Raw genomic sequence first — 24956 nt, 5'->3', positions numbered from 1 at the left:
TGTAAAGCAACAGTATTTCTTACACATTCTCAGTGAGAGTGTAAAATGTGCAACTTATTTGGAAAAAAGACCCAGCAATTCCATTTGTAGGTATTTACTCAAGAGAAATTAAAACATATGTCCACAAAGCACTTGCCTAAGAATACTAACAGCATTATTCATAATCGCCCCAAATTGGAAACAGTTCAGTTTTCCATCTATAGGAGAACTGATTTTTTAAAACTGTGATATATTAATGTACAATGAAATAACTACTGAGCAATAAAAAGGGACGAGCTACTGATGCATGCAACAAAATGAATAAGTATCAAAAATGTTATACTAAGCAAAAGAAGTCTTAACACAAAAGAATACATATGGCGTGTTTCCATTTATATGAAATTCTAGAACAGACAAAACTAATCTATAGTAGAAAAGTCACAACAATGGTTGCCTCTTGGGATTTGGGGTAGGAATTGACAGAAGAGTCGTGAGGGAATATTCTATTTTTGATACGGTTTGAGATTATATGCGTGAATGCACTTGTCAAGATTCTGCAGATGTGCACTGTGGCACATCCACACCGTGAAATGTTCCTCAGCTTTACAGAGGAACAAAGTACTGATGCACACAACTTGAATGAATCTCCAGGGAATTATGCAGAGTGCAAAAAAGCCAATCCCAAGAGATCAGGTATTGTATAATTCCATTTACACATATCTTTGAAGTGACACAGTTTTAGAAATGGGAGACAGATGAATGGTTGTCAGGGATTAAGAACAGGGAAGAGGAGTCAGCAGGGTGGTAGGTGTGATCATAAAAGAGTAACACGAGGGATCTTGTGTCAGAATTTTTCGGCGTCTTGACTGTGGGAGTGGATACAGGAACCGACACAGGTGGTAAGATTGCATAGAACGTAATACAGACACAAAAATGAGTACAAGTGAAACGGGAGATCTGATTAAGGTGGTAGATTGTGCCAGTGTCACTATGCTGGCTGTGATCATAGTCTTGCACAATGTTACCACTGAGTGAAACTAGGAATGTAAGCAAGAGCTGTCTCTTATTTCTTACAAGTGCATGTGGACCTACAGTTATCTACAATTATCTCAATAAAACTTCAAAAAAAAATTCGGGGCACCCCGGGTGGCTTGGTTGGTTAAGCGTCCAACTCTTGATTTCGGCTCAGGTTCATGGGATCGAACCCCATGGCAGGCTCTGCGCTGAGAGCATAGAGGGATTCTCTCTCTCTCTCTACCCCTGCCCCACCTGTGCTCTCTCTCCCTCAAAATAAATAAACATTAAAAAAAAAAGCACAAATTCTTAGAGAAATGTCTGATGCCATGTCTGGGCAGTAAATGTAAAAAATGAGTCAGGGACATCTTGACACCACATAGCAAGGAAGCTATCAAAGATGACTGAAGTTGTATCAAAATGACTGAGGAACCAAATTGAGGCCAAAGATGGCTCAATTTGAGCTTCAGTAAGAATAGTAATTTCAGACTTGAACCCTTTAAAATAGGTTTAAAGCCATGAGTTTGTACTAATGGTTTACACACACACACGCGCGCACACACACACACACACACACACACACACACACACATGCTAGTTACCTTCAAAGAATAACAGGGAACTAGTTCTTTGTCTTGAAACCTGGAAAATAAAAGGAAAGAGGCCTTTCCTAAGTGTACAGTAAAATTGGATAACCAAATGTTAGATGAGGAGCAGCATCTCCTAATGCAATTACTTCAGCAAAGAAATGAACCCAGTGATACAATTAGTAGAGCATCACCATTTTGTTACCTCCAGTAAATTTATGTATCTAAGCATTGGGCATTGGTGAATACGAACATCAAAAAAGAGACAGCCAGGATTGTGGATACTTTATGATAAAAAGACACAATGCCACTGGTAGGCTTGCTAAAGAGATCAAACCTGAGCCTGCTGAAGCTGCTGGATCCAGCTGCCAATATGCAGGAAATCCAGACGATGGGGTAACAAATTGAACTCTTGAGAAAGCATATAGTCAGCAAAATTCAGACTGAGAAACTGGTCAGATGGTTGAGGTTCTTCGACAGGCAACTTGTAAAAAAAAGGGGGGGGTGGGCAGGAGGATGGATGGAGAACCTGTGGGTGGAACAAGAATCAAACACACATCAACCTAAAAACCTGAGGACAAAACAGATTCTAGTATCTAGGGAAACATACTTAGGTGGTAAAAGCACAAAGACCTAAGGAAGTGATTACTACAGAATCAAGAATATGTGTATCTTTGTGGGGAGGATCACAAGGGGCACATGGGGAGGCTTCTAGAGTGGCTGACAAAATTCTGGTTTGTTTTTAACATTTTTTTTTAAGTAATCTTGAATTCACAGCCCTGAGAGCAAGAGTCACATGCTCCACTTACTGAGTGGGCCAGGCTCCCCAAAATTCTGTTTTTTGATGTAGGTTAGTAGGATGTTTGCCTTGTAAAACAATTCACTAAACTCTACATTTGCTCTGTGTAATCCATTTTGATTTACACTTTTTTTTTTAAGTTTATTTATTTTGAGAGAGAGCACACTTGAACGAGAAGTAAAGGGCAGGGAGGGAGGGAGGGAGGGAGGGAGGGGGAGAGAGAGAGAGAGAGAGAGAGAGAGAGAGAGAGAGAGAGAGAGATTGATTGATTGATTCCTAAGCAGCTCCATGCTGTCAATGCAGGGACCATACTCACAAACCATGAGATCATGACCTGAGAGGAAACCAAGAGTCAGAAGCTTAACCAAGTGAGCCATGCAGGCACCCCTTGATTTACACTTTAAAAAGGCTGTGATAGAACAGTTCTCAGATGGCTGTGGGGTGCCAGAGGAGCCACTAAATGTCTGAGGAGAGAGGATGAAGAAAGGCCCTCTGAACAAGGTGGTGTTGGGAGAGTAGCATAGATGGGACAAATGTCAGTGGTGAGGCTCGAGAAATAGATAAGCTCATGACCTGTCATCTGTACTAGGTTTTATCCTGGAAGCCATGGGGAGCCATTGAGGAATTCTAAGCTGACAAGTGGCATGACCAGGTTTATATTTTAAAAAGATTCCATTGATGGCTGAATGTGAAGTGGATTGAATGGAGGAGGCAGGGCTGGTTCCAGGGAGACCAGTTGAGAATCACCTGTGGTAATCCAAACTAAAGATGGTGAAGCCAGAAACAACATGGTGACAGAAAGTGGAGAGAGGAAAGGACTGATTTGAGAGTGCTAAAGGAGGTGGAAATACCAGACTCGAGAGACTATCTGGGACAGAAGTAGAGAAAAGAAATCAGTTACCAACAGGAGCAGTGGAAGATGGTGGTGCCATTAATTGGGACATGGAATAAAGGTGGTAGAACAGGGGTGGAGAGATGATAATCTATACTATTTTTTAAATTGAGATAGTTTGCATACAATAAAATGCACAAAACAGAAGCATACAATGCAGTGAGTTTTTTCAGATGTCTGCACCCATGTGACTCACGTACCAGTGAAGATGTAAATATTTCCTTCACTCCTGAAGTTTCTTTGTGACCCCTTTAAGCACTGTTCTGATTTTTTTTTTAAGTTTATTTTTATTTTGTAGAGGGGGTGGGGAGGGAGAGAATCCCAAGCAGGCTCCACTCTGTCAATGCAGAGCTTGAGGCAGTGCTCAGCCTCATGAACCGTGAGACTATGACCTGAGGCGATCAAGAGGTAGCCGGTCAACCAACTGAGCCACCCAGGCACCCCAAGCACTGTTCTGATTTTTATCACTATAGATTATTTTGGCTGTTTTTGAACTTTACCTGTGTGGAATCATACAATACGTTGTCTTTTGTGACTGGTTTCTTTTGCTTAACATATTTTTGTGGCTCACCTGTCTATTGTATATGTCAGTAATTCATCTCCTTACCTGCTGAATAGTATTGCGTTGCATGAATACACCACAATTTGTTTATCTACTCTTGTGGTGGTGGTCATTTGGGTTGTTTCCAGTTTTTGTTTGGTTATTTTACTATTATGAACAAAGCCTCTGTAAACATTCTGATATGTCTTTTCATAGGTGTACATTTTCATTTATCTCCAGTAAATTTCTAGGTTATAGCATAGGTGTATGTTTAATGACAGAAGAGACTACTAGCTTTCTAAAGTGATTATAGTATTTTATGCTCCTACCACAATGTGTGAGAGTTCTGGTTGCTTCACATCTTGGTGCTTTGATGCCTTTAGGGTTTTCAGTTTCAGCCAATATAGTGAGTGTAACACACACATCTCTGTCATTATGGTTTTAATATAAATCAAGTAATGAATACTAATGATGTTGAACAGCTCTTCTTGAACTTTTTGGCCATTAGTTTTTCTTTTGTGAAGTTTCTGTTCAAATCTTTGCCTGTTTTTTGTTGGATTGTTGTTGTTGTTGTCGAGCTGTAGGATTTCTTGATCTTTTCTGGATACAAGCCCTTTGTCCTATACATGCACTGCAAATATTCTCTCCTGTTCTTTCATTTGTCTTTTCATTTCTTAACTTTTTTTTCTTTTTTTTTTTTGAGAGAGAGAATGTGTGCACGTTCACGGATGGGGGAGGGCGGCACGGAGAGAGAGAATCCCAAGCAGGATCTGCACTGTCAGTGCAGAGCCTGACACTGGGCTTGATCCCATGAACTGAGAATCACAACCTTAGTTGGACACTCAACTGACTGAGCCACCCTAGTGCCCCAGTCTTTTCATTTTCTTAATAATGCCTTTTGAAATTCTTTTTTTTTTTAACATTTATTTATTTTTGAGACAGAGAGAGACAGAGCATGAACAGGGGAGGGTCAGAGAGAGAGGGAGACACAGAATCCGAAACAGGCTCCAGGCTCTGAGCGGCCAGCACAGAGCCCGACGCGGGGCTCGAACTCATGGACCGTGAGATCATGACCTGAGCCGAAGTCGGATGCTTAACCGACTGAGCCACCCAGGCGCCCCAATAATGCCTTTTGATGAGCAGAAAATTTTAATTTTGAGATAAATTTTAATTTATTGATTTTTGTCTTTTTATGATTAGTACCTTTTGTGCTCTCAGAAATCTTTGCCTATCCCAAGATTGCATATTTTCTTATGTTTTCTTCTAGAAGCTTTATAGATTTGTTTTTTGTGCTGAGGTCTAAAATCAGTCTTAAATTTTTGTATATGGTATGTGTCAAAAGTTCATTTTTTTTCATATGTAGGTCAAGTTTCCCAACACCAATTGATGAAGACTTTTGTTTATCCATTGAATTGCATTGATATTTTGTCAAAAGTTAGTTGCTCAGTACACATATTTGTTCTGAACTCTATTTTCCTCATGCCCATACCACACTGTCTTGTGGCTGACGTGTTGAGGGGGTCTAGATTATGTTGTCTTTTTGTTTTTGTTGAGTGTTAAATTGTATTCTAACAGTTCAGTTACTGGCAGAACCCTTTGATCCTATCAGGCTTGCTTTTATTCTTCCAATTTGAGTATGTCCCTGTGGTATGTACTTTCTGAGTCTCGGTGTGAGACTCCATATTCTGGACTGGACTTGCATTGGCTCCCAGCTCTGTGTGATCTCTAGTACCCCCGTTTACCCTGTAGCAGGTGATCTCTACTAGGTCCCATGAAGACTTGCCCTGTGCTTGTGCAGTCCAGCCTTGAGCCAAGAAACTGCCCACCCACCTCACCCTGCCTCACAGATTCCAGGCACTCAAGCATCACAGAACTCAGATCTTCCTGCTCAGTGAGACTGCCACTCTGCTTGGGCATCGTCTCTCTACCCCACTATGGGAAGGTGCCCTGAGTGAAAGCTAGAACAGTCACACGCTCCCCTCCTGTGTTTCCCTTCTCTCCAAGATTACAGCCCTGCACAGCTTGCTGTTCAGTGCCTGAAAGCATATATTCAGAGCAACTTTATAGTTTTTTTTTTAAGTTTATTTATTTATTTTGGGAGAGAGAGTTGGGGGGAGGGGCAGAGATGGAGAGAGAGGATCCCAAGCAGTCTCCACACTCAGCATGGAGCCTGACACAGGGCTTGATCTCATGACTTTGAGATCATGACCTGAGCCAAATTCAAGAGTCAGATGTTTAATCAACTGAGCCACCCAGGTGCCCCCAGAGCAACTTTATAGTTTTTCATGGCAGGAGGGAGAATCTAGTTCCAGTTATTTTGTCATGGCCAGAAGTGGAAGTTGAGGTTCTGGTTTGGATACAATGCTGAATTTTTAGTATCTGTGGAACATACAGATAGAAATGCTCAGCAGGCAATTGGGTACCCATGTATGGAAGGCCTGAGAGAGACTATTGGGGCTAGAGATTCAGATTTTGTAGTTGAAGCCAAGGGATATGATCACCTAGCTATACATACTTTCTTACAATAGTTAGAGAAGGAGGGAAGACCAATTTTCTGGGGGTGCCTGGGTGGCTCAGTCTTAGCTTAAAGCATTTGGCTTCGGCTCAGGTCATGATCTCATGGTTCATGAGTCAAGCCCCACATTGGGCTCTCTGCTGTCAGCTTGGAGCCTGCTTCAGATCCTCTGTCCCTTCTCTCTCTACCCCTCCCCCTCTAGTTCTCTCTCTCTCTCACTCTTGCTCTCTTGAAATGAATAAATTAAAAAAACAAAAACAAAAACACTTTTGTCTTAAAAAGCTTAAGAGGTATGGCTAAAGAAGGAGGTGAGGAACAGGACATGGGTGTCACAGAGACCCATTCACACTGTGAATAAAGCAGTGTTCATTTGAGAGAGTGACAGCTATCAGGAGCCCAGTCTTTGCTCTGTAATGCTTACCAGTCCAGAGCCCAGCTTTTCTCCATTGCTGCTGAGGACTTAGTAAAGTGTCACTGGGTGATTGTTATAGAAAAACCTACCCACCCAGGCCCTCATACCAATCTGTAAAGGTAAAGTCACACCTGTCACGATGACGCTCAGAAGTCTTGCAGACATAATCACACATTTGTGCTTCTAGCCTTCCTGGGCCTAGATAGGTGACGGGTATGATCATCATTTTCATAAAATGGGGAGGAAAACCAAGGCCCTGAAGAGGTTAACAACTGGATTACAGTTGGCTGTGAAGTCTGCCCTATTTCCAGTTTGAGTTTCTAGTTGTCTAGAGCCTTTATAGGGTTTCAGACTTGGAAGTTGCTCTAGGTCATCTAACACAGTCCTCTTGTTTTTTAGGTGGGGAAATTGACACTCATAAATGAGAGGGCTTTAGCTAGGTATAAATGACAGAAATTCAATGAAGCCAACTTAACCAAAAAGGAGAATTTATCACAAGAGCACAGAGCTAGCTGATGGAATTCAAAAGGCAAGGATAAAGCTGAGCCTTAAGCATAGGCTGGAGCAGTGACCTGGAGTGTCATAGAGGAACTGGCATGGTTTCTGCCCTTTTCTCTGCTCATTTCTTTGTCTCCAATTCGTTCTTCTCTCAATATAGACTAGCTTCTTCTGCCCTTCCTCCCCCCCTCCCCGCCCCAAAGAAAATGGTCATTAGCAACTCTTCCTGAGTTTATGGCTCAGGAAAGAAGCCTTTCATTCTTCTCCATTCAGGAAAGAAGTCAACCTGATTCTAGAATTGCAAATCCTATTCCAGTGGAGATTTCAGTGGTCCAGTTGGAGCCATCCAGCATCCCAGCTATATGCTGCTAAGGGCCTGGGGAGTAGTGTTCCACAGACAGAGCTACCAGGGAGCTCTGCATCTCTAAACATGTGGGGTAAATTGTTGGTGGGGCAGAAAGCAAGGGCGCAGATGGCTGGGCAGCCAGCATGGTAGGTGTTTAGGACACAGGGTTGCATCAGTAACCAGCCACAGAGCCAGGACCAAAACTCACAGCCTGACCCAGCATCAGTCTTTCCTGAGGCTGCCTCACATGGGAGTACAGTGTAATTATGTGATCTGGTAATGAAGAGAGGCAGACAGACGGACACTCATTGCCTCAGTTCTCATTCCTCTTGCTGTGAAGAAATAGAGGTCCCTTCCCTGGGAGTCTGGGAAGTCCAGAGCTCTAGGACTGAAACAGTGAAAGGTGGGTTCCCTTCTGTATTAGTCCAAAACCTTGTTACAAGTCATAGAAACCCAAATCAAACTAACTTGAGCAAAAAAGGTAATTTATTAGAAGGCCATTGAGGTACCTCCTGGAAGTGAGGAAAGAACTGCATATTCCAGAGCAGCTTCAGGAGTGTGGAGTCAGTACCACCAGGACACATATACATGTGATCGCTTTTTTTCTTTCTTTCTCAATTTTCATCTTTCATCTCCTCATCTCTGCCTGGCTCTGGTACCCACAAGGTTCTTTCCACAAGTGGGGAAAATGGCTGAACAGCAGTTTGGGGGTTATATCCTTACAGTTTCTGACCAAGAGGAAAGAGAGTCTTGCCTGCTGATTCCAGGTGGAACAATCCCAGAGGAGGATTCTGATTGAGGGGATGGAGCTCTATGATTGGCTGGGCCCTGTTCTCTTGCACACCCTTGGGGTCACGAGAAGGCAGGGAATATTTTAAGAAGAGGAACTGGGGGCACCTGGGTGGCTTAGTCGGTTAAGTGGCCAACTTCGGCTCAGGTCATGATCTCGCAGTCCGTGAGTTCAAGCCCCGCGTCGGGCTCTGTGCTGACAGCTCGGAGCCTGGACCTTGTTTCAGATTCTGTGTCTCCCTCTCTCTGACCCTCCCCCATTCATGCTCTGTCTCTCTCTGTCTCAAAAATAAATAAATGTTAAAAAAAAAAAAAAAAGGAACTGTAAGAGGGGTCAACAAAAACCTCTTTGGTTTTGTATTTGCTCCCAGGTGACCATGGAGGCCGGTGGTCTCCCCTTGGAGCTGTGGCGCATGATCTTAGCCTATCTGCACCTTCCCGACCTGGGCCGTTGCAGCCTGGTGTGCAGAGCCTGGTATGACCTGATCCTCAGTCTCGACAGCACCCGCTGGCGGCAGCTGTGTCTGGGATGCACCGAATGCCGCCACCCAAACTGGCCCAACCAGCCTGATGTGGAGCCTGAGTCTTGGAGGGAGGCCTTCAAGCAACATTACCTTGCCTCTAAGACATGGACCAAGAACGCCCTGGACTTGGAGTCCTCTGTCTGCTTTTCTCTATTTCGCCGGAGGAGGGAACGCCGTACCCTGAGTGTTGGGCCAGGCCATGAGTTTGACAGCCTGGGCAGTGCCTTGGCCATGGCTAGCCTGTATGACCGAATTGTGCTATTCCCAGGTGTGTATGAAGAGCAAGGTGAAATCATCCTGAAGGTACCCGTGGAGATCGTAGGCCACGGGAAGTTGGGTGAAGTGGCCCTGCTAGCCAGCATTGATCAGCACTGCTCCACCACACGCCTGTGCAACCTTGTCTTCATGCCGGCCTGGTTCTCCCCTTTCATGTTTAAGGTGGGTGTCCATATCCAGATAGGTGGCCTCTCCAGTCCTGACCCTGGGCTTTGGCCTCTTTTTAGTGGGTTTGCAACCCCTTTTTGTTGGAATTAAGAGTTTTGTCGTTATTCCTGTAACACGCTCCTCTGCACCAGTTAAGAAATGGGCACAGTAACAATCAACATTCTGCTTTATTCCTGGCAAAACTGTATTAAAAAATAGGCCAAGGACTCAGAACCCGAACTGCTTTGTACTCCTCTTACCCACTGGACGCACTTGAACCACAGGGGAGTAGCTAGGTGGGAAAGCCAGGTCTGGGAGTATGCCACATGGTCGCAGGAAGCAGAGAACAACACTTCATGCTCAGAGATAGACAAAGCCAGGGGAGGCTATGCAGGACCAATGACCTTTAGCATGTCAGCCCCACCCTGTGAAGGAGGATCAAGGAAGGTCAGGCTTTCACCAAGAGTGACTTGAGAGAGGCTCAGGAAATACCAGCCCAACACATATCCTCTGGTAACACAGAGCACACAGGCTGTATTCAAAGCAACGTATGTATTGACGTGTCGGTAGGTCCTGGCAGAGCGGTTTACAGCTTTACCTTGCATAGAAACATTGTAATATGTAAACTTTGTACCTAATCAATAATAATTATGTTGCCACTATTCTACCAGTAACAACAAATTGTCCCTCAAGTTTGTAATGATCGCTATACTACCAGTCGTTCGTTTATGGTGCACTGATTGTGTGCCTGGCGTATGCTTTACAGCCATTAGTAAGATGTGTAGTGTCATCCGGTTTTCTAGATGAGCAAACTGAGGCTCAGCAAGATTAAGTGACATAGTAAGAGACAGAGCTAGGATCCAAAGCCTATATTGATAATCTAGGTGACTTTGCATCGGTGACTTCATTTGATCCCCACAACAAACATTCGTGGTAGGTAGTACACATGGGATCCCCATTTTGCAGGTGAGGGGCACTAAAAAGCTCAGAGATGCTGCTAAGTAACTTTCTCAAATGCATAATTAGTGAAGTTAGAACTGAAATCCAGAACTCAAATTGTAAGCCCCTTTGAAGTTACATTGTGTTGGATTCCTTGGAAACCTAAAAGCCTACTTTTTAGGCCTAGATTGTTTCAGAAGGACTGATTAACGATTCCTATGTGGGTCTGTAGACCCAGAAGAAAGTTTGATTCCAGACCTTCGATGTTTCCATTTACTCTGAGCGTAAAATGTTGGTTTCAGCCTCTCCTTCCCCCTTAGAAGTGCAGCTGCAGACCCTCATAGGGTGGGGGCCTGGCCTTAACACTTCTCTGTAGCCCAGCCCACCATCTGGCTTAATGCTTGGCATGTATCAGTGCTCCACTCGTGATTGTCTTTTAACTGAAAACAGGACAGGGGCTAGGATGACCTTGCCTGAAAAATGCAAAGGCCAGAGTGATTTCACAGCAGTTTTCAGTGACTTCTGAGGAGAACCCTAACAACAGCTGTGCATCTCCAGAGAGCTGGTGTTCATCTACAGAGAGGACCAAGTAAAAGAAAATAGACTTAAATTGCAGCTAGAAAAAATTAACTTAGCCATAAGGAAGAATTTACAGAGGGTAAGGCAAGTAAGGTCCAGGCCAGGCTCTCAAGGGTGGTCACTGCTAGAGAATGTAGAAACTGTTCATGGGGTGGATGTGTCTGGATCACTCAGTGGAATCATGGAACATTCCCTCATTTTACAGTTCAAATCCATCTGGTGGCATTTAGCATGAAATCCAGAAACAGTTACTTTTCAGGAATACAGAGTGGCTGGGCTTCTCAGTCAGGCCTGGGAGCTGAGGGGCTCAGGGGAGTGGTGCTGTGGGGTTCAGCACTTCCCTCCCCGAGAGGAGTCTCTGTCCTTTGTGTCCCTGACCCCAGGTAATGATAGCTAATTTTTATTAGGTGCCAACTTTGTATCTGGCTCTCCACCTTTTGCTTTGTTAGCTGGTAAGCCCCCTATTGCAGACAAAGAAACTGAGCCTCAGAGAGGTGAAGTCCTATCCAAGGTAACATACTTGAAAGAGGCAGAGATGGGAGTGCCCCATGCAGTCAGACTCCAGAGCCCATCTTAACCACTGCTCAGTGCTGCCCAGCTGTGGCAGCATACCTCATCCCCCTCTTTAGGGACGTAGCCTGCTGTCCTTTGCTGTAGTCCCTGCTATGTTCCAGTTGCCAGACAGGCTGGATTCTTTCCCAGTACCTGTGGTTGGGCATCCCGTACTGCCTGCCCCAGCCCAGGCAGGGCTCAGCCCCTCCTGGCCTGTCTTCTGTTAGCCCTCGGGGTTCTGCCTGGCTCTGTCCTAAGTTCAGACACCAAGCTGATGCTCTGTGGGGTGCTGCAGGGCTGAGAGAAGATGGTGAATGGAAAGTGGGCTGAAGGGTTGAGACCTAGCACAGCACCTCGTGACCTCACACTTCCTTCATATAACCGAGATACCACTTTAGGATTCCCTCCCCCTTCAGGGGTCACAGTAAAGTCATGCTCAAATCCCAACCAGTTCTTGTGTTTCTCACAGTTCAAAGCTGTCCCTGTTATTCCGTATCATCTCTATAGTGACATTCCTTCTCCTGGTTACCATTGATCCATTTCACACAGCATCCTTCTGAGCATTCAGCTTCTTCCCTCTTCCCCATCCTTACCCCTCAAAGTTTATGTTCTCACTAAGCATTTCTTGAGTATTGGGAGAATTTACTTCATATTTGAGGTCTTTAGGAAGGGCCCTGCTGCACGGCGTGAACTTTTTCCTGCCATTATCCGTTTCTACTTTCATCCCCCTCCCTTTGGGATTAGAAGGAGGGAAAGGCAGGCAACTCCAAATTTTCACCGCTCTGATGCAGTGCAGCTTCCTGTCCGGGGGCCTGACACATGCCCTGGGCGGGGGGTTGGGGGGGCGGAGGATAGGATCAGCAGGACAAATGGCCTCTCCGTGCTCCACCCTCCTTAAAGAGCACTTAGAGTACTGCCTAACAAAGTAATTCTCATCCCTGTTTTATCCACTCTCTCTTTTTTATTCCTCAGACAACATCGGGTCATGTCCAATTTGACAACTGCAACTTTGAGAATGGGCATATCCAGGTCCATGGCCCAGGCACCTGCCAAGTGAAGTTTTGCACCTTCAAAAACACCCATGTTTTCCTGCACAATGTGCCCCTGTGTGTCCTGGAAAACTGTGAATTTGTGGGCAGTGAAAACAACTCTGTGACTGTGGAGGGCCACCCATCTGCAGACAAGAACTGGGCCTACAAGTATCTACTAGGGCTTATCAAGTCCTCCCCCAGTGTGCTACCCACGGAGGATTCTGACTCTTTAATGTCCCTGGACCTGGAGAGCAGGGACCAGGCTTGGAGCCCAAGGACCTGTGACATTGTCATTGAAGGCAGCCAAAGCCCTACCAGCCCAGCTTCTACCTCCCCAAAGCCAGGCTCCAAGGCTGGCTCACAGGAGGCAGAGGTGGGCAGTGATGGGGAAAGGGTGGCCCAGACCCCAGACAGCAGCGATGGAGGCCTGAGTCCTAGTGGTGAGGATGAGGACGAGGACCAGCTCACATACAGACTGTCCTACCAAGTGCAAGGCCCACGCCCTGTACTGGGGGGCTCCTTTCTAGGCCCACCACTTCCAGGAGCATCCATTCAGCTGCCCAGTTGCCTAGTGCTGAACTCTCTGCAGCAGGAGCTGCAGAAGGACAAGGAGGCCATGGCACTGGCCAGCTCCGTGCAGGGCTGCCTCATCCGCAAGTGCCTCTTCCGGGACGGAAAGGGAGGCGTCTTCGTTTGCTCCTATGGCCGAGCCAAGATGGAAGGAAACATCTTCCGGAACCTGACTTACGCAGTGCGGTGTATACATAACAGCAAGGTGCTGTCATAAGGCTCACTCTGCAAATTCATGAGGCCTTCCTGGGTCACTGGGAACATGATTTTGATTGATGAGATAGGCTCCTGTGGCTATACATAGGAAGGCTATTTTTTTTTAAAACATCTTTATACAAGCTTCTAACACACCCTTATCTTATGTTCCATCATCTGGTTTGGATAGAGCAGAAACTATTGTTCCCATTTTACAGAAGAGGAAACAGGGCCCAGAGGGGGAATGTGACTTACTCAGGGTCACACAGCAAGTTAGTGGCAGAACTGAGACTAGAACCCAGGTCTTCCAACTCCTTTTGCTATGTCATGCTGCTTTCAACCATGTCCCCCTAGTCCTAGAAGAAGGAACAAGGGCTCTTTAGCTGGATGAGAGAAAATTGAGGGACATATGATTACTGGCTTTGATCCAAACCAGAGAAGGCTCCCTAGAAGAGGTGTCTACGCTGTAGGACGAGTAGTGGACAGCCAAGCAAAATAGTGTGCATGTGGTGAAAAGGGGGTACAGAGTGAGGGCATTCTAGGCAGCCAGAACATTCTGCACTGGGGCCTGGGTGTGGGGCTGAATTCAACAGTGTTCTGGGGAGGGAGGAGTGGTTGGAAATGAGGCAGGGGAGACGAGCAGAAGCCACCTTGCCCAGGGCCTGAAAAGCCCCTATGAGATATTTGGACTTTATGCTAAGTCCATCCTGCCCTTGATACAGTCATCACCCTGCAGGCTCTTCAGGGTGCCGCAGGACAGTCTACAGATCCTACAAGCCACTGAGCACAGGAACAGCCTCTCAGAGGAAAGACATGGCCTTTTGGAAGAAAGCATGGCCTAGCTCCTGAGTTTGAATCTTGCCTCTCCTCTGATCCACCATGAGCATTACTGTCCTCTTCTGTAAAATGGAAACAAGCTTCCCTGACTTGCCTCTCTCACTGGGGTTTGTGAGGATCCGGTACCTTAATATTGCCAAAGCACCTAGTAAGCTGAGGGGCACTGCACATGTGTCACATGGGAGTCTTGCAGATCTCTGCAGCCCTCTAGAACAGTTAGCAGCAATCGCATTTAATTGCATTTTGCCCAGTCCACTTCCAAAGAGGATTTTAGATGATGTTACCAGGAAAGCACAATATCAGCCTATAGAAAATAAGAGATAATGGTCAGATAAAAAGGGTGGGTGATAGTTTTGCTCTCAGGTACCGCGATGATAGGATCTGGTCCGAGCCCTCCAGGAGGGTCTCCCCCCACCCTCCCACCTAGTATACTTACCAGGGGTATGGCTTCTGAGTCAAATTCTGGCTCTGCCCCTCATTAGCTATGTGTCCTTTGGACTAATGATACTACCTGTCTCCAAGGTACAGTAAGGATGAACTAAGGTCATATATATAAAGTGCTTAGTAGTATGTCTGGCACATAGCAAGTGCTCAACAAATGTTTTTTGTTTATTTTTTTAAAGTCCGGTGTGAGAGATGCTATGATGGAGGTACCATGGGTGGCATAGGAGCCCAGCCTCAGGGAAAGGTCTCTTGGAGAAGCAGTGCCCAGGCTGAGCTTCCCAGGAGGAGTAGGAGTTGGCAAGGGGAGGCTATGAGACCGTGGAGGTGTGTGTGTGAAGGCCCAGATATGAGAAAGGAAACCACGCATTTAGGGAGTTACAAGTAACTCAGACGGCCAGAGGTTCAGGGGAGGCTGTGAGATAAGGGAGTCAGCTAGCTGAGGCACAGAGGTCTTGCCATAGAGATTGGAGTTTGCCATGAGGCAATGGGAACTCACCGACAGATTTTAAGCAGAAAACTATGGTCAGATCTGTATGTGAAGAGCTCATGCTGTCAGCTGTCTGGAGAATGGAATGGAGGGGAACTAGGCAAGAGGCAAGATCAATGAGGGGCAGTGGAGAATTGTGATTCAGAAACTGGAGGGGACAGGGCAGTCTGGAGAGGTAGGAAGGAGGGCTTTAGGAGGGAGTAGTCAAAGCCCTGAGGCCTAGATTTCTGGCCTGAGTGGCTGAGACAATAGCAGGAACATGGGAGATTAGGACATGGAGAGAGATGCTGAGTTCAGTTCCGGGCATGCTGAGTTTGGAGCATTTCTGACATCTAGCAGAGGTGCTGTCTGGTTTCCTGGGTCTGGAGCTTTGGAGAGATGCACCCTGCCATGCAGACTTGGGAGCAGGTGGTAGCTGAGAGTCATCGAAAAGGAGAAATGAAAAGTTACACAGCCTTACTTGGAGCCCTTTTGAACTGTTGCTTCCAGAGGCTTTGGGAAGAAATTGTGCAGCCTGTAGTTCCTTGTGAGTCTCTAGCAAGGAACCTGAGAAACTGATATTCCTGATTTTTGACTTAAAAAAAAAAAAAAATCCATGGTTTCTCATGAGTACCCAGCATCAGGTACAATTATATGCTAAGTGGCGTTCATACAAGCAGGAGCTGTGGGCGTGCAGGGAGTGCAGAACCTGCTGAGCTAGTCCCATGCCTAGAAGCAAAGCCTTGATCCAGTGGCCAGAGGGCAGCCACCCTTCCCTGCCTTCTAGAACATCTCCAGGAGAGTAAGGCTGGCAGAAAGCCCAGTTGCTTGGGACTCCACAAAGAAAACTGTGATGTTTTTCTTGCTGTTTTGTGTATCTTACCATTTTTAGTTGAAAGTCAAGTATCTGGGAAAGTAGAAATTGAGGTCAATCACATTTATGTGTGGAAATGGGCACACCTCTTCTCATGCTAGGCCTTTAGAGGGCCAGGTTTGGGGTCAGTCTAGTCAGGATTAAGCTAGTTCAGGTTTTGTTGTTATGATTATCCTCAGCATTTTTCATGTTCTTCTTTACTGTATGCTGGTTTTTTCCTCTGCTTTTAGGGTCTTCTCTTTGTTTCTCAGGGGGTTGGGGGATTGTCTCCATGGTCTCACCCCTCCCAGCAGATTGTGGTCACTTGTGGCTCTGGGCTGGTGGGAGGTTTTCTCCTGTGTCCCAGTTTGTCCTTAGTCTTAGGCAGGTGCTGTGTCTATGGGTCTTGGAAGTAGGCACTTTTCAATGGTCCTGCCTCACCCCCAGCATTAGGGAGGTTCTAAATATCTGGGCCCAAGATGGGGTTTTCTCTTTCCCTTCCATGACAGGGTTTGCTGCCCTTCCCCCCACTGCTGAAGACTTGTTCTACAGGGAAGTTGGAGAGAAAATTCAAAGAGGGGCTTAGTACTTTCCTACAGTAGTAGCTGCTCTTCTTTTCCCCCATGCCTCCACCATGTGGGAGGCTATCTGTCCTCAGTCTCTTGTCCTGTCCGCCGGTCTTTCCTTGTGAGCATCTCACAAGGTCTCTGGAGAAGTGGATACACCTACTCCCAGGGCTTCTGCACTCTCACACTGGTTCACACTTGGCCTTCAACAATGCACTGAACCCTGTAGCTGAATCCTTACCGGTTCATGTGGCTCTATATGCAGCTGTGCAGGCAAGTGCTCCCATCTTGTCTCCTGGGAGGTGCCTGTTTTCCTTGGATTTCAGGCTTGTTGGCCGCCCTGCAACCTCAGTTTTCTGACACGTTCAAGAAAGGCTGTATTTTTGTGCATTATCTGATTCTGTTCTTGTAAGTGGGGGAGCAGTGACTGCTCTGGTCAGCATTCTCTGTCCTAAACAGCTTCCCTTTGAAACTGGACTTCCATTGTACCTTACCCTCCTAGACTTTTATTTTATTTTATTTTATTTTATTTTATTTTATTTTATTTTATTTTATTTTATGTTTATTTATTTTTGAGAGAGACAGAGACAGAGTGCAAGCAGGGGAGGGGCAGAGAAAGAAGGAGACACAGATCTATCTGAAGCAGGCTCCAGGCTCTGAGCTGCCAGCACTGAGCCCAACGTGGGGCTTGAACTCACAAACTATGAGATCACGACCTGAGCCGAAGTCAGACACTTAACCAACTGAGCCACCCAGGCACCCCTAGACTTTTATTTTAATGTAGTCTATTATTTACTAGTAGTGTACAGTTTATCCTGATATAATATGTTTTTACTATTAATACGCAATTGCTTAGAACAATACAAATATATTCTGAATCTTTATACCTATTAAGTATAAAAAGAAAATGTAAATGGCAATCATTCCCTTAAATAAGCTCTGTGCTGGGTTGTAGTACCTTGTTTAAATGCTTCTTTGTACCAGTGCTTCTAATTGTTTCCCTTAGAACTCCAAACTAAGGAGCACCCCAGGATAATACACCCAAGAAAGATTCAGAATGGACAAGAATAGGCCTTTGTCTTATAAAGTGAAAGGGAAAGTGGGGAGGTTATCCTCAGGTGCTTTCTCAAGCAGGTGAATTTTATTTTATTTTATTATTTTTTTATGTTATGTTATTAAACTTTATTTTGAGAGAGAGCAAGCGTGAGTGGGGCATGGGCAGAGAGAGAGAATTCTAACAGGCTCTGGGGCTGTCAATGCAGAGCCAGACACAGGGCTCGATCTCATGAACCGTGAGATCATGACCTGAGCAGAAATCAAGAATCGGACACTTAACTGAGCCACCTAGACACCCCTCAGACAAGTGACTTTAGCAAAGGCACATGTGGACCTTGGTTCCATTCGTTGTTAGCTGTGCCCTTGGAACCTGGGGAGATCTCCATGTAACCCCAGTGCATGTAGAGTTTGAAGACCACTAAATCCCATCTTCTCTGAGGGTCCTTTCCATTCCCTGAGCCAGTTCTGTTCACAAGTTGTGAACACGGGGCACGGGGCTGAGCTTAGGTCCAGGTTTTATTAACGAACCACTGTGGCTAGTAAGGAGCCTACAGGGCAGAGGCAGGCAGGGCACAGAGCTCCTCAGCTCCTGGGAGCACACCAGGTGGGAAGAGGCCATCCTTGTCTGCTAGTGGAATAGCAGGGAGGGAGCAGATGGTAAAGAAAGGACTCAGGTGTTCTTTTAAAAAAAGGTTTTTTTAAAAAAACCTGTGACAAGAAAACAAATGGCTTTCTCTTTTCTGCCTAGATCGTCATGCTCAGGAATGACATTCACCGCTGCAGAGCGTCAGGCATCTTTCTTCGCTTGGAGGGCGGAGGCTTGATCGCTGGCAACAACATTTACCACAATGCGGAGGCAGGAGTAGACATCCGGAAAAAGTCCAACCCACTCATACTGGTACTTTTCTCTGTCTTCATGCTCTTTTCAGAGTAGCTTCTTTTCAGAAGCCTTTTCTGAGATTATTTAAATAAGTGTTGCCACCTTGAATTTATATTGCTTCCTGTTTGCAAGTGGTTCCTGGCCTTTTCTCTGTGTGTCCTTGTGACTCTCTGTCTTCTTTCTTCACGTAATAGGAATGGCTTTGAATAAATCACCTCCCTACAGTCTCCTTGTCAGGAAAAAAGAGGACCAGATAGACAGGGAAATGTCACAGAGCACTTCCTCAGCTCTGATAGGTTCTGGTTGGCTTTGAGTTTGAGAAGAATAAAGATACTGTATCTGCCCTGCAAGATACCTGGATCTAACTAAAACGTTAGATCATTCTTCACTATAAAAAGGACATTTATGATGTTTAGTTCTGAAGATTTATTTGTCTCATGAATGTTGGGAAGCCATGTGGATTTGATTTTACACCAATGTGAAAGCCACTTGAAATGGTAGAAGATAGGACCAGTGACATGAGAGGCCTTTTTCTGCTCAGGCCTTCCCTTAGAGACACATATTCCAGGACCTAAGGAATGGCCCAGACTTCTTATGGCCTTGAAAAAATAATATCTGCCTTTATGCCTAGTGCTTATCACTTTGTATGTATGTATTTATTTGTGGTTTAATCTTTACACAACCCTGTGTGGTAGAATTAATATTCCATTTTATGGATAAAGACATTGAGGCATAAAGAGACACTAAAGATGCCTCCCCAAATCATACAACTAGTGACAGAGCTGGGATTTGAATCCAGGCCGTCCTGACTCAGGATCGATGTTCTTAACCCATTATATTAGACTGCCCTTGGGGTGCCTGGGGTGGCTCAGTCGGTTGAGCATTCAACTTTGGCTCAGGTCACGATCTCACAGTTTGTAAGTTCTAAACCCACGTTGGGCTCACCACTGTCAGCACAGAGCCTGCTTCGGACCCTCTGTCGCCTTCTCTTTCTATCCCACCACCCCCCATGTGCTCCTTATCTCTCTCTCAAAACTAAATAAACATTAAAAAAAAAAAATCCACCCTCGCCAATGCAGATGAAGGAAAGTTCCTAACTATATTTAAAAAGACACACCTAGCCAGCGTCCTCTTTCAGCCCCTTCCTCTCACTGTATTTCTGCCATGTAGCTGGCGTCTGATGCACGGCCTTGCCTGAGGAAATGAATGCCACTGTTGCCAGAGAGATGAGAGGAGTTTGCCTTCCCAGGGACAGAGGGGACAGGCCAGTTTAGCAGGTGGAGGGGAAGGGGGCGTTATGTTTCTGTCCTGGCTTCGTGAAAGGGTGTGGGGATGGAAATGCCACTGCTTACGCTTCTCTCTCCAAGCTTTTCGCTTTTCACAACCGTGTGAGGGACTTGTGTTAGGCAGTGGTTGCCCTGGTGAGTCTGCCAAATCCTTCAGGAGAAAATCTGGAAAGTGAGTAAGAATAGGATTGCTTACAGCGTGGAACGTTTTAAAGCAAACTAGAACTTTGCTTCTGTGAAATCGTTTTGGAAGAGAAACAGCTAACTTCCTGGTTTAAGTATAGGAATGTATTTAGGCTCTAAATTAACAGAGTGAAACAATTTTATTATCATTTATTATGACCTGAAAATGTCGCTGCACAAAAGCAGCTAACTGGGAAGCAGGAGAACTAGGTTTCAGATCTGGCTCTGCTGCATACCGTATGGCCTTCGGCCAGCATCCCCATGCGTACAAAGAGATATTCGAAATAAATCTAAGGGTCTTTGTTTGTAGCACATACAGCTTCTGTGATCTCATGCCCCATGGAACAATCAGGCTCCCCAGAGCCACACCTTTCCACAGGCCTTCCCTGAATGGGAAGTGGGGAGTAGGAGCCAAATGGCTCTCACTCTTCCCTGGAGGTGGCCCGCTTGGGACTGCACGTGGTCAACATTGTCATGTAGTGGGGTGCTGAGCTCCCTGGACCCTGGACCGTGTGGCCTGGCTGGAGTATTGTGTTTGGAGGACTCTGGAGGCTCAGCAGTGTTCAGTAGCATGCCTTGCAGATGGAGAGCAAGAGGCGGGGCACTGAAGACTCCTCTCTCTGGATTCTCACTTACAGCTTCGCATGTGTGCACCAGGGCAGCAGCGTGGCCCATTCACTTCGTCATGTGCTAGGCAGGGGGCTTCAGGGGCACTTTCTCCACTGTGTTCACCCCGGCCCTGCTGTGGGCTGGCAGTTGAGCACTCGGTTTCTTGCTGGCAGGTCTGATCTGTCTTCTGTGGTGTCTCCTGTTCCCTTGCAGTGTAACCAGATCCACCACGGCCTTCGTTCTGGCATTGTTGTCCTTGGCAATGGGAAAGGCGTCATCCGGAACAATCAAATCTTTTCAAATAAGGAGGCTGGTATTTATATCCTGTACCACGGAAATCCAGTCGTGAGGTATGTGTGCTGTACCCAGACCATCCTCAGCCATGGTCCCTTCTTTCCTCCCTGATCTCTGCTTCCTACACTGTGACTGTCCTCCATTTGAAAACATTTTTGTTTACTGAAACAACAGTATAGCAAAGCAAGCAAAGGAAACTCCACCCCGATCCCACTGTAGTAACACAGGCGCTTTTGTTTGCATTTCCTACCAGTTCTCCTCAGCAGACGTTACTGAGCACCTCTAATAATGATAACAGAGGAGCACTCTGCTCCCCCAGAGCTCACTCTAGCATGGAAGACATACGTGACCAGAAATAACTCTAAGACAGAGACGGCATAAAGATTTCCACTTACCTGACAACTCTGTTCGGTTGAAAGCAGCTACCTAAGATGCTGTGTTAAGATCCAGGGGCTGCATCTGGCCTCAGCACAAAAGCGTGCTGTGATGGATCAGCCATGCGAGTTGTTGGGCGAGAAGGGGCAGTGGCATTGCCAGGAGCATGGGGCTGCCATCCCAGCTCTCGAAGGGGGCAGGCTGATAAATGCTACTGAAGTGCTCCCAAGGGAGACAACCATTCTACTGGGGGGATGTGGGAAGGCCTCCTTACAAAGGGGCGTTAGAGTTGGACTTTGAACTGTGGGTAGAACATGGACTGTCATGGATATGGGAGTGGGCATTCCTAGTAAAAGAAACAGCATGAACAAAGGCAGCAGAACACGGCAGATTCAGGGGTTGGCTAATAGTCCACTGTGGCTTGAGAACATGTCTGACACAAGTTGTGATGTTGGTATAAAATGTTTTAAATTGGGACTACCCCAGAAAATTGTGGGTCCTGTGGCTGCTGCAGCATGATCTATATCTCTGTGGCAGAGTGGAAGGGGTGATGAGAAGAAAGCTCAGGGCCGGAGGAGGAAGCCTTATGTGGACCCAGCTGAGGAAGGTGGCGTTTAAAAATTTTTAAACAGAAGACTCACACAGTTATGTCTTGCTTTAGGAAAATAACTGGAACAAATGTGCAGCAAATTATTCTGAAGTGTTTTTTCCCCTTGATTATTCCAGATGTGCTTTTCCATATTGTTGCATGGCGTTTATCAGTTTTGGAAAGTTTCAGAACATTCCATCTTTTTGGTATTCCATAATTTTTGAACCAGTCCTATTACTGTTAGGCATCTATTTTTTTTTTTTTTTACGTTTATTCATCTTTGAGAGACAGAGAGCATGAGCGGGGAAAGGGCAGAGAGAGGGAGACATCCCTCTTCGGAGAGGGAGACATTCTTCCAAGAATCTGAAGCAGGCTCCAGGCTCTGAGCTGTCAGCACAGAGCCCAACGCAGCTCTCACGAACCATAAGATCATGACCTGAGCCGAAGTCAGAGGCTCAACTGACTGAGCCACCCAGGCGCCCTAGTTAGGCATCTATTTTTGACTGTTACAGACATCTTACTGAAAACAGTTAGTGGTCACAGAGTTCTTTCTCCGTCTTTTGCATTATTACCTTAAGAGTATGTGTTTATACATATGCTTGCTATAGATTTAACACACATGTAAGTGTTTACTGTCTATGTAAGGGGACAGTGATATAAAAAGTGTGTAAGAACAGTCTCTGCTCCATGGTGTTTACAGTCTCATGCTGGAGATGGACACACAACCAGGAGGGAGACTCATCAAAACAAGTGCTTTAATAGGTCTTTGTGTAAGTGACAGAATGACAGAGGAGCCAGCCATAGTTTCAGCTGAGCGAGTCAGGGGAAGAAGGCACGAGTTGTGTGTAAAGGATAGGTAGGATTTTGTGGCCAGGGAAATGGCATTCTGGGCTCAGGGGCAGTGAAATTCCAGGATGTGTCTTGGAAAAATGGTATTAAATGTGGTGCATCTGCCACAAGAGGCCCAGAAGATTGAGTAGAAGAGCAGCCTATGAAGGCAGGTTGATGCTGGAACACAGAACCTCTGATACCGAGTATGATCTGCAAAATAATGACTCTCCAGATCAATCCACTTCCTAATCCTTGGAACGTGCAAATATATTATCTTTCATGGCAAAAGAGATGTTGAAGATGTGATTAAATTAATAACCTTAAAATGGGGAGACCATCATGGATTATCCAGGTAGGCTCTTCTATAAATCATAAAGATCCTTAGAGGGAAGCAAGAGAATCAGTCGGGAGGAGGAAATGTGACAGTAGTAAGCAGAGGTCAGAGTGATGAGACTGTAGGCCAAGAAGTATGGGTGACCGGTAGAAGCTGGAAAGGACAAGAAATAGATTCCCCATAGACCTTCCAGAAGGGACATAAATCTGCTGCCACCTTGATTTAGTCCTGTAGGACCCATTTTGGACTTCAGACCTACTAAACAAGAAGGTAGTAAATTTGTGTTAAGGCACTGTGTGTATGGTAATTTGTCATAGCAGTCACACACCAAATCTGGGAAGTTTGGACTTTACCCTGTGGGTGCTAGGGAACTGTTGAAGAGTTCTGAGCAAGGACTGTTACAGTCAGATCAGTGTCCTGGTTTTTAAAACAGAATCTCTTTGAGGGGCTCCTCCTGGCTGGCTCAGTCAGTGGAATGTGCGACTCTTGATCTCGGGGTTGTGAGTTGAAGCCCCATGTTGGGTGTAGAGATTACTTAAAATCTTTAAAAACAAAAAACCAGAACTTCTTTGAGAGAATAGGTTGTGTTTTTTCCCTTTATGTTTCTTTGTGATGGAAGGTAGGTATCTGGGGGAGGGTACAGAATGAATTTTGAAATCCCCGAAGTAGCCTGGATAAGGCCATGGCAGTCTTTTTGCCAGTGACCGTTTTATAACCCTTTGTGTTTCTCTTTTTGCCTTGGCTTCAAGGAAGCACAGGGTTCAAACTGTCTCATCTGCCATAAACATCCTACCATTGGTTCTTGGAACAATGATCTGTCCCCTTTTCCTAAATGTTTTCTGATCCCTCTTTTATCTTTGTTTTGCTCTCCCTGCGTACATACACTCTCCAAGTGCCCACGGGTCTCTTCTGGAGGTGAGATTTGTATTAAACTATACCAGCCATGCATTTGCTGCTGTGGCACAGCTCTCATAAATATGGATGCCCTAGCCCAGGGACTATGTCCGACCGTGAATTCTAGAAACCCACAGTAACCATCTGCTGACTGAATTGTATGTAACCAGATCAAAACAGACTCTTTAGATCTGAGGGCAAAAATGGGGATGTCTTTAACAAATGATTTCTCTTGTTCCACTCAAATGCATAGGTAGGTGCAGTTGACATTTGGCTTCCCCAGCATCAACATACTTTGCCGGGTTTTTTCCCCAAAGATGTAAACCATTTGGACCCTGCCCTAGGAGATGGGAAAACTTAGCCAGCTCCTACTCAGTAATGTTCTGTTGGATGCCAGGCCCTGAGTTAGGCTCTAAAGAGCCGGTTGAATACTGGACCTAAATCCCTCAGCCACATGGAAGCAAGTAGGAGGGTTGTCTCCTAAGAGAGGAGGCGGGTGCCCTTCTAAGAAGAAAGGAGGTCACAGCATTCCTGTTAGTAAAAATAACAAACAGCAAATGTGTGTCCTCCAGGGATAACCCAATTGTGCTAATGTCCAGGTGTGACTGGCTTTGTTTTAACAGGCAGGAAACTGAGGTGCAGAGACAATGCATGTCCTTAACATGCTCAGGCGTCTGGTGTTTAATTCGCAAGGCCTTTCCATGGCAGTAAGGGCTGCGTGTTTCTCTGAGCAGGAGCATGTTTTCCTGTATCGTCCACATGTGGCTCAGCCAGCCCATGAGGTCTCACATACACATCCTCTGATACTCTCAAAACCCCCTTTTAAAAAATCTGGTTTTCTTTTTTTAAGGCATGTCATTATTTTATGTTGTCTTTCAGGGGATAGGTGATTAACAGAAAATAAGATAAAGAGTAGCTGTTGGATATGAACAGGGATTGTAGGCTTATTACAGGCAGAGACTCTGACTCAGCTTTGGGCACAAATCATGCCCAAAGCAGCTTAACACAGCTTCCTAGGAATTCTTGACATGACCAGTTGTGGACTTGTCACCTGTGCACCACGATGGCATGCGTTTCAAACAGCTTGCATGTGAGCGACAGTCAAGAGAGGCCACAGAAACTCGAGTAGCATTGTGATTGTATGGCATAGTTATTGATTTAGTTCTGGATCAAGTTGTCTGCAAGTTCACTAAAGATTTATAAATGGCTTCTAGGACTGCAGAAATGCTTTATGCCCCTGTGGACTCGTGTTGTTTGGGGAAGGCCACAAAAGA

At 45.7% G+C, this 24956-nt stretch overlaps 1 protein-coding gene across 2 annotated transcripts in view; it reads left to right on the top strand.

The window, feature by feature from the left end:
• FBXO10 (F-box protein 10) overlaps positions 1 to 24956 on the top strand; it is a 57831-nt gene that overhangs the window by 22523 nt on the left and 10352 nt on the right. For both annotated transcript variants that reach the window (XM_043565624.1, XM_043565623.1), the window contains exons 2-5: positions 8744 to 9334; positions 12362 to 13195; positions 18156 to 18305; positions 20579 to 20715. In XM_043565624.1, coding sequence (XP_043421559.1) covers positions 8750 to 9334; positions 12362 to 13195; positions 18156 to 18305; positions 20579 to 20715 — 1706 coding nt within the window. In that variant the 5' untranslated portion in view covers positions 8744 to 8749. The remainder of the gene's footprint in view (positions 1 to 8743; positions 9335 to 12361; positions 13196 to 18155; positions 18306 to 20578; positions 20716 to 24956) is intronic.

Source organism: Prionailurus bengalensis, chromosome D4 (assembly GCF_016509475.1).
Source record: "Prionailurus bengalensis isolate Pbe53 chromosome D4, Fcat_Pben_1.1_paternal_pri, whole genome shotgun sequence".
Taxonomy (NCBI): Eukaryota; Metazoa; Chordata; class Mammalia; order Carnivora; family Felidae; genus Prionailurus; species Prionailurus bengalensis.
This window is presented reverse-complemented; position numbering and strand designations above follow the sequence as displayed.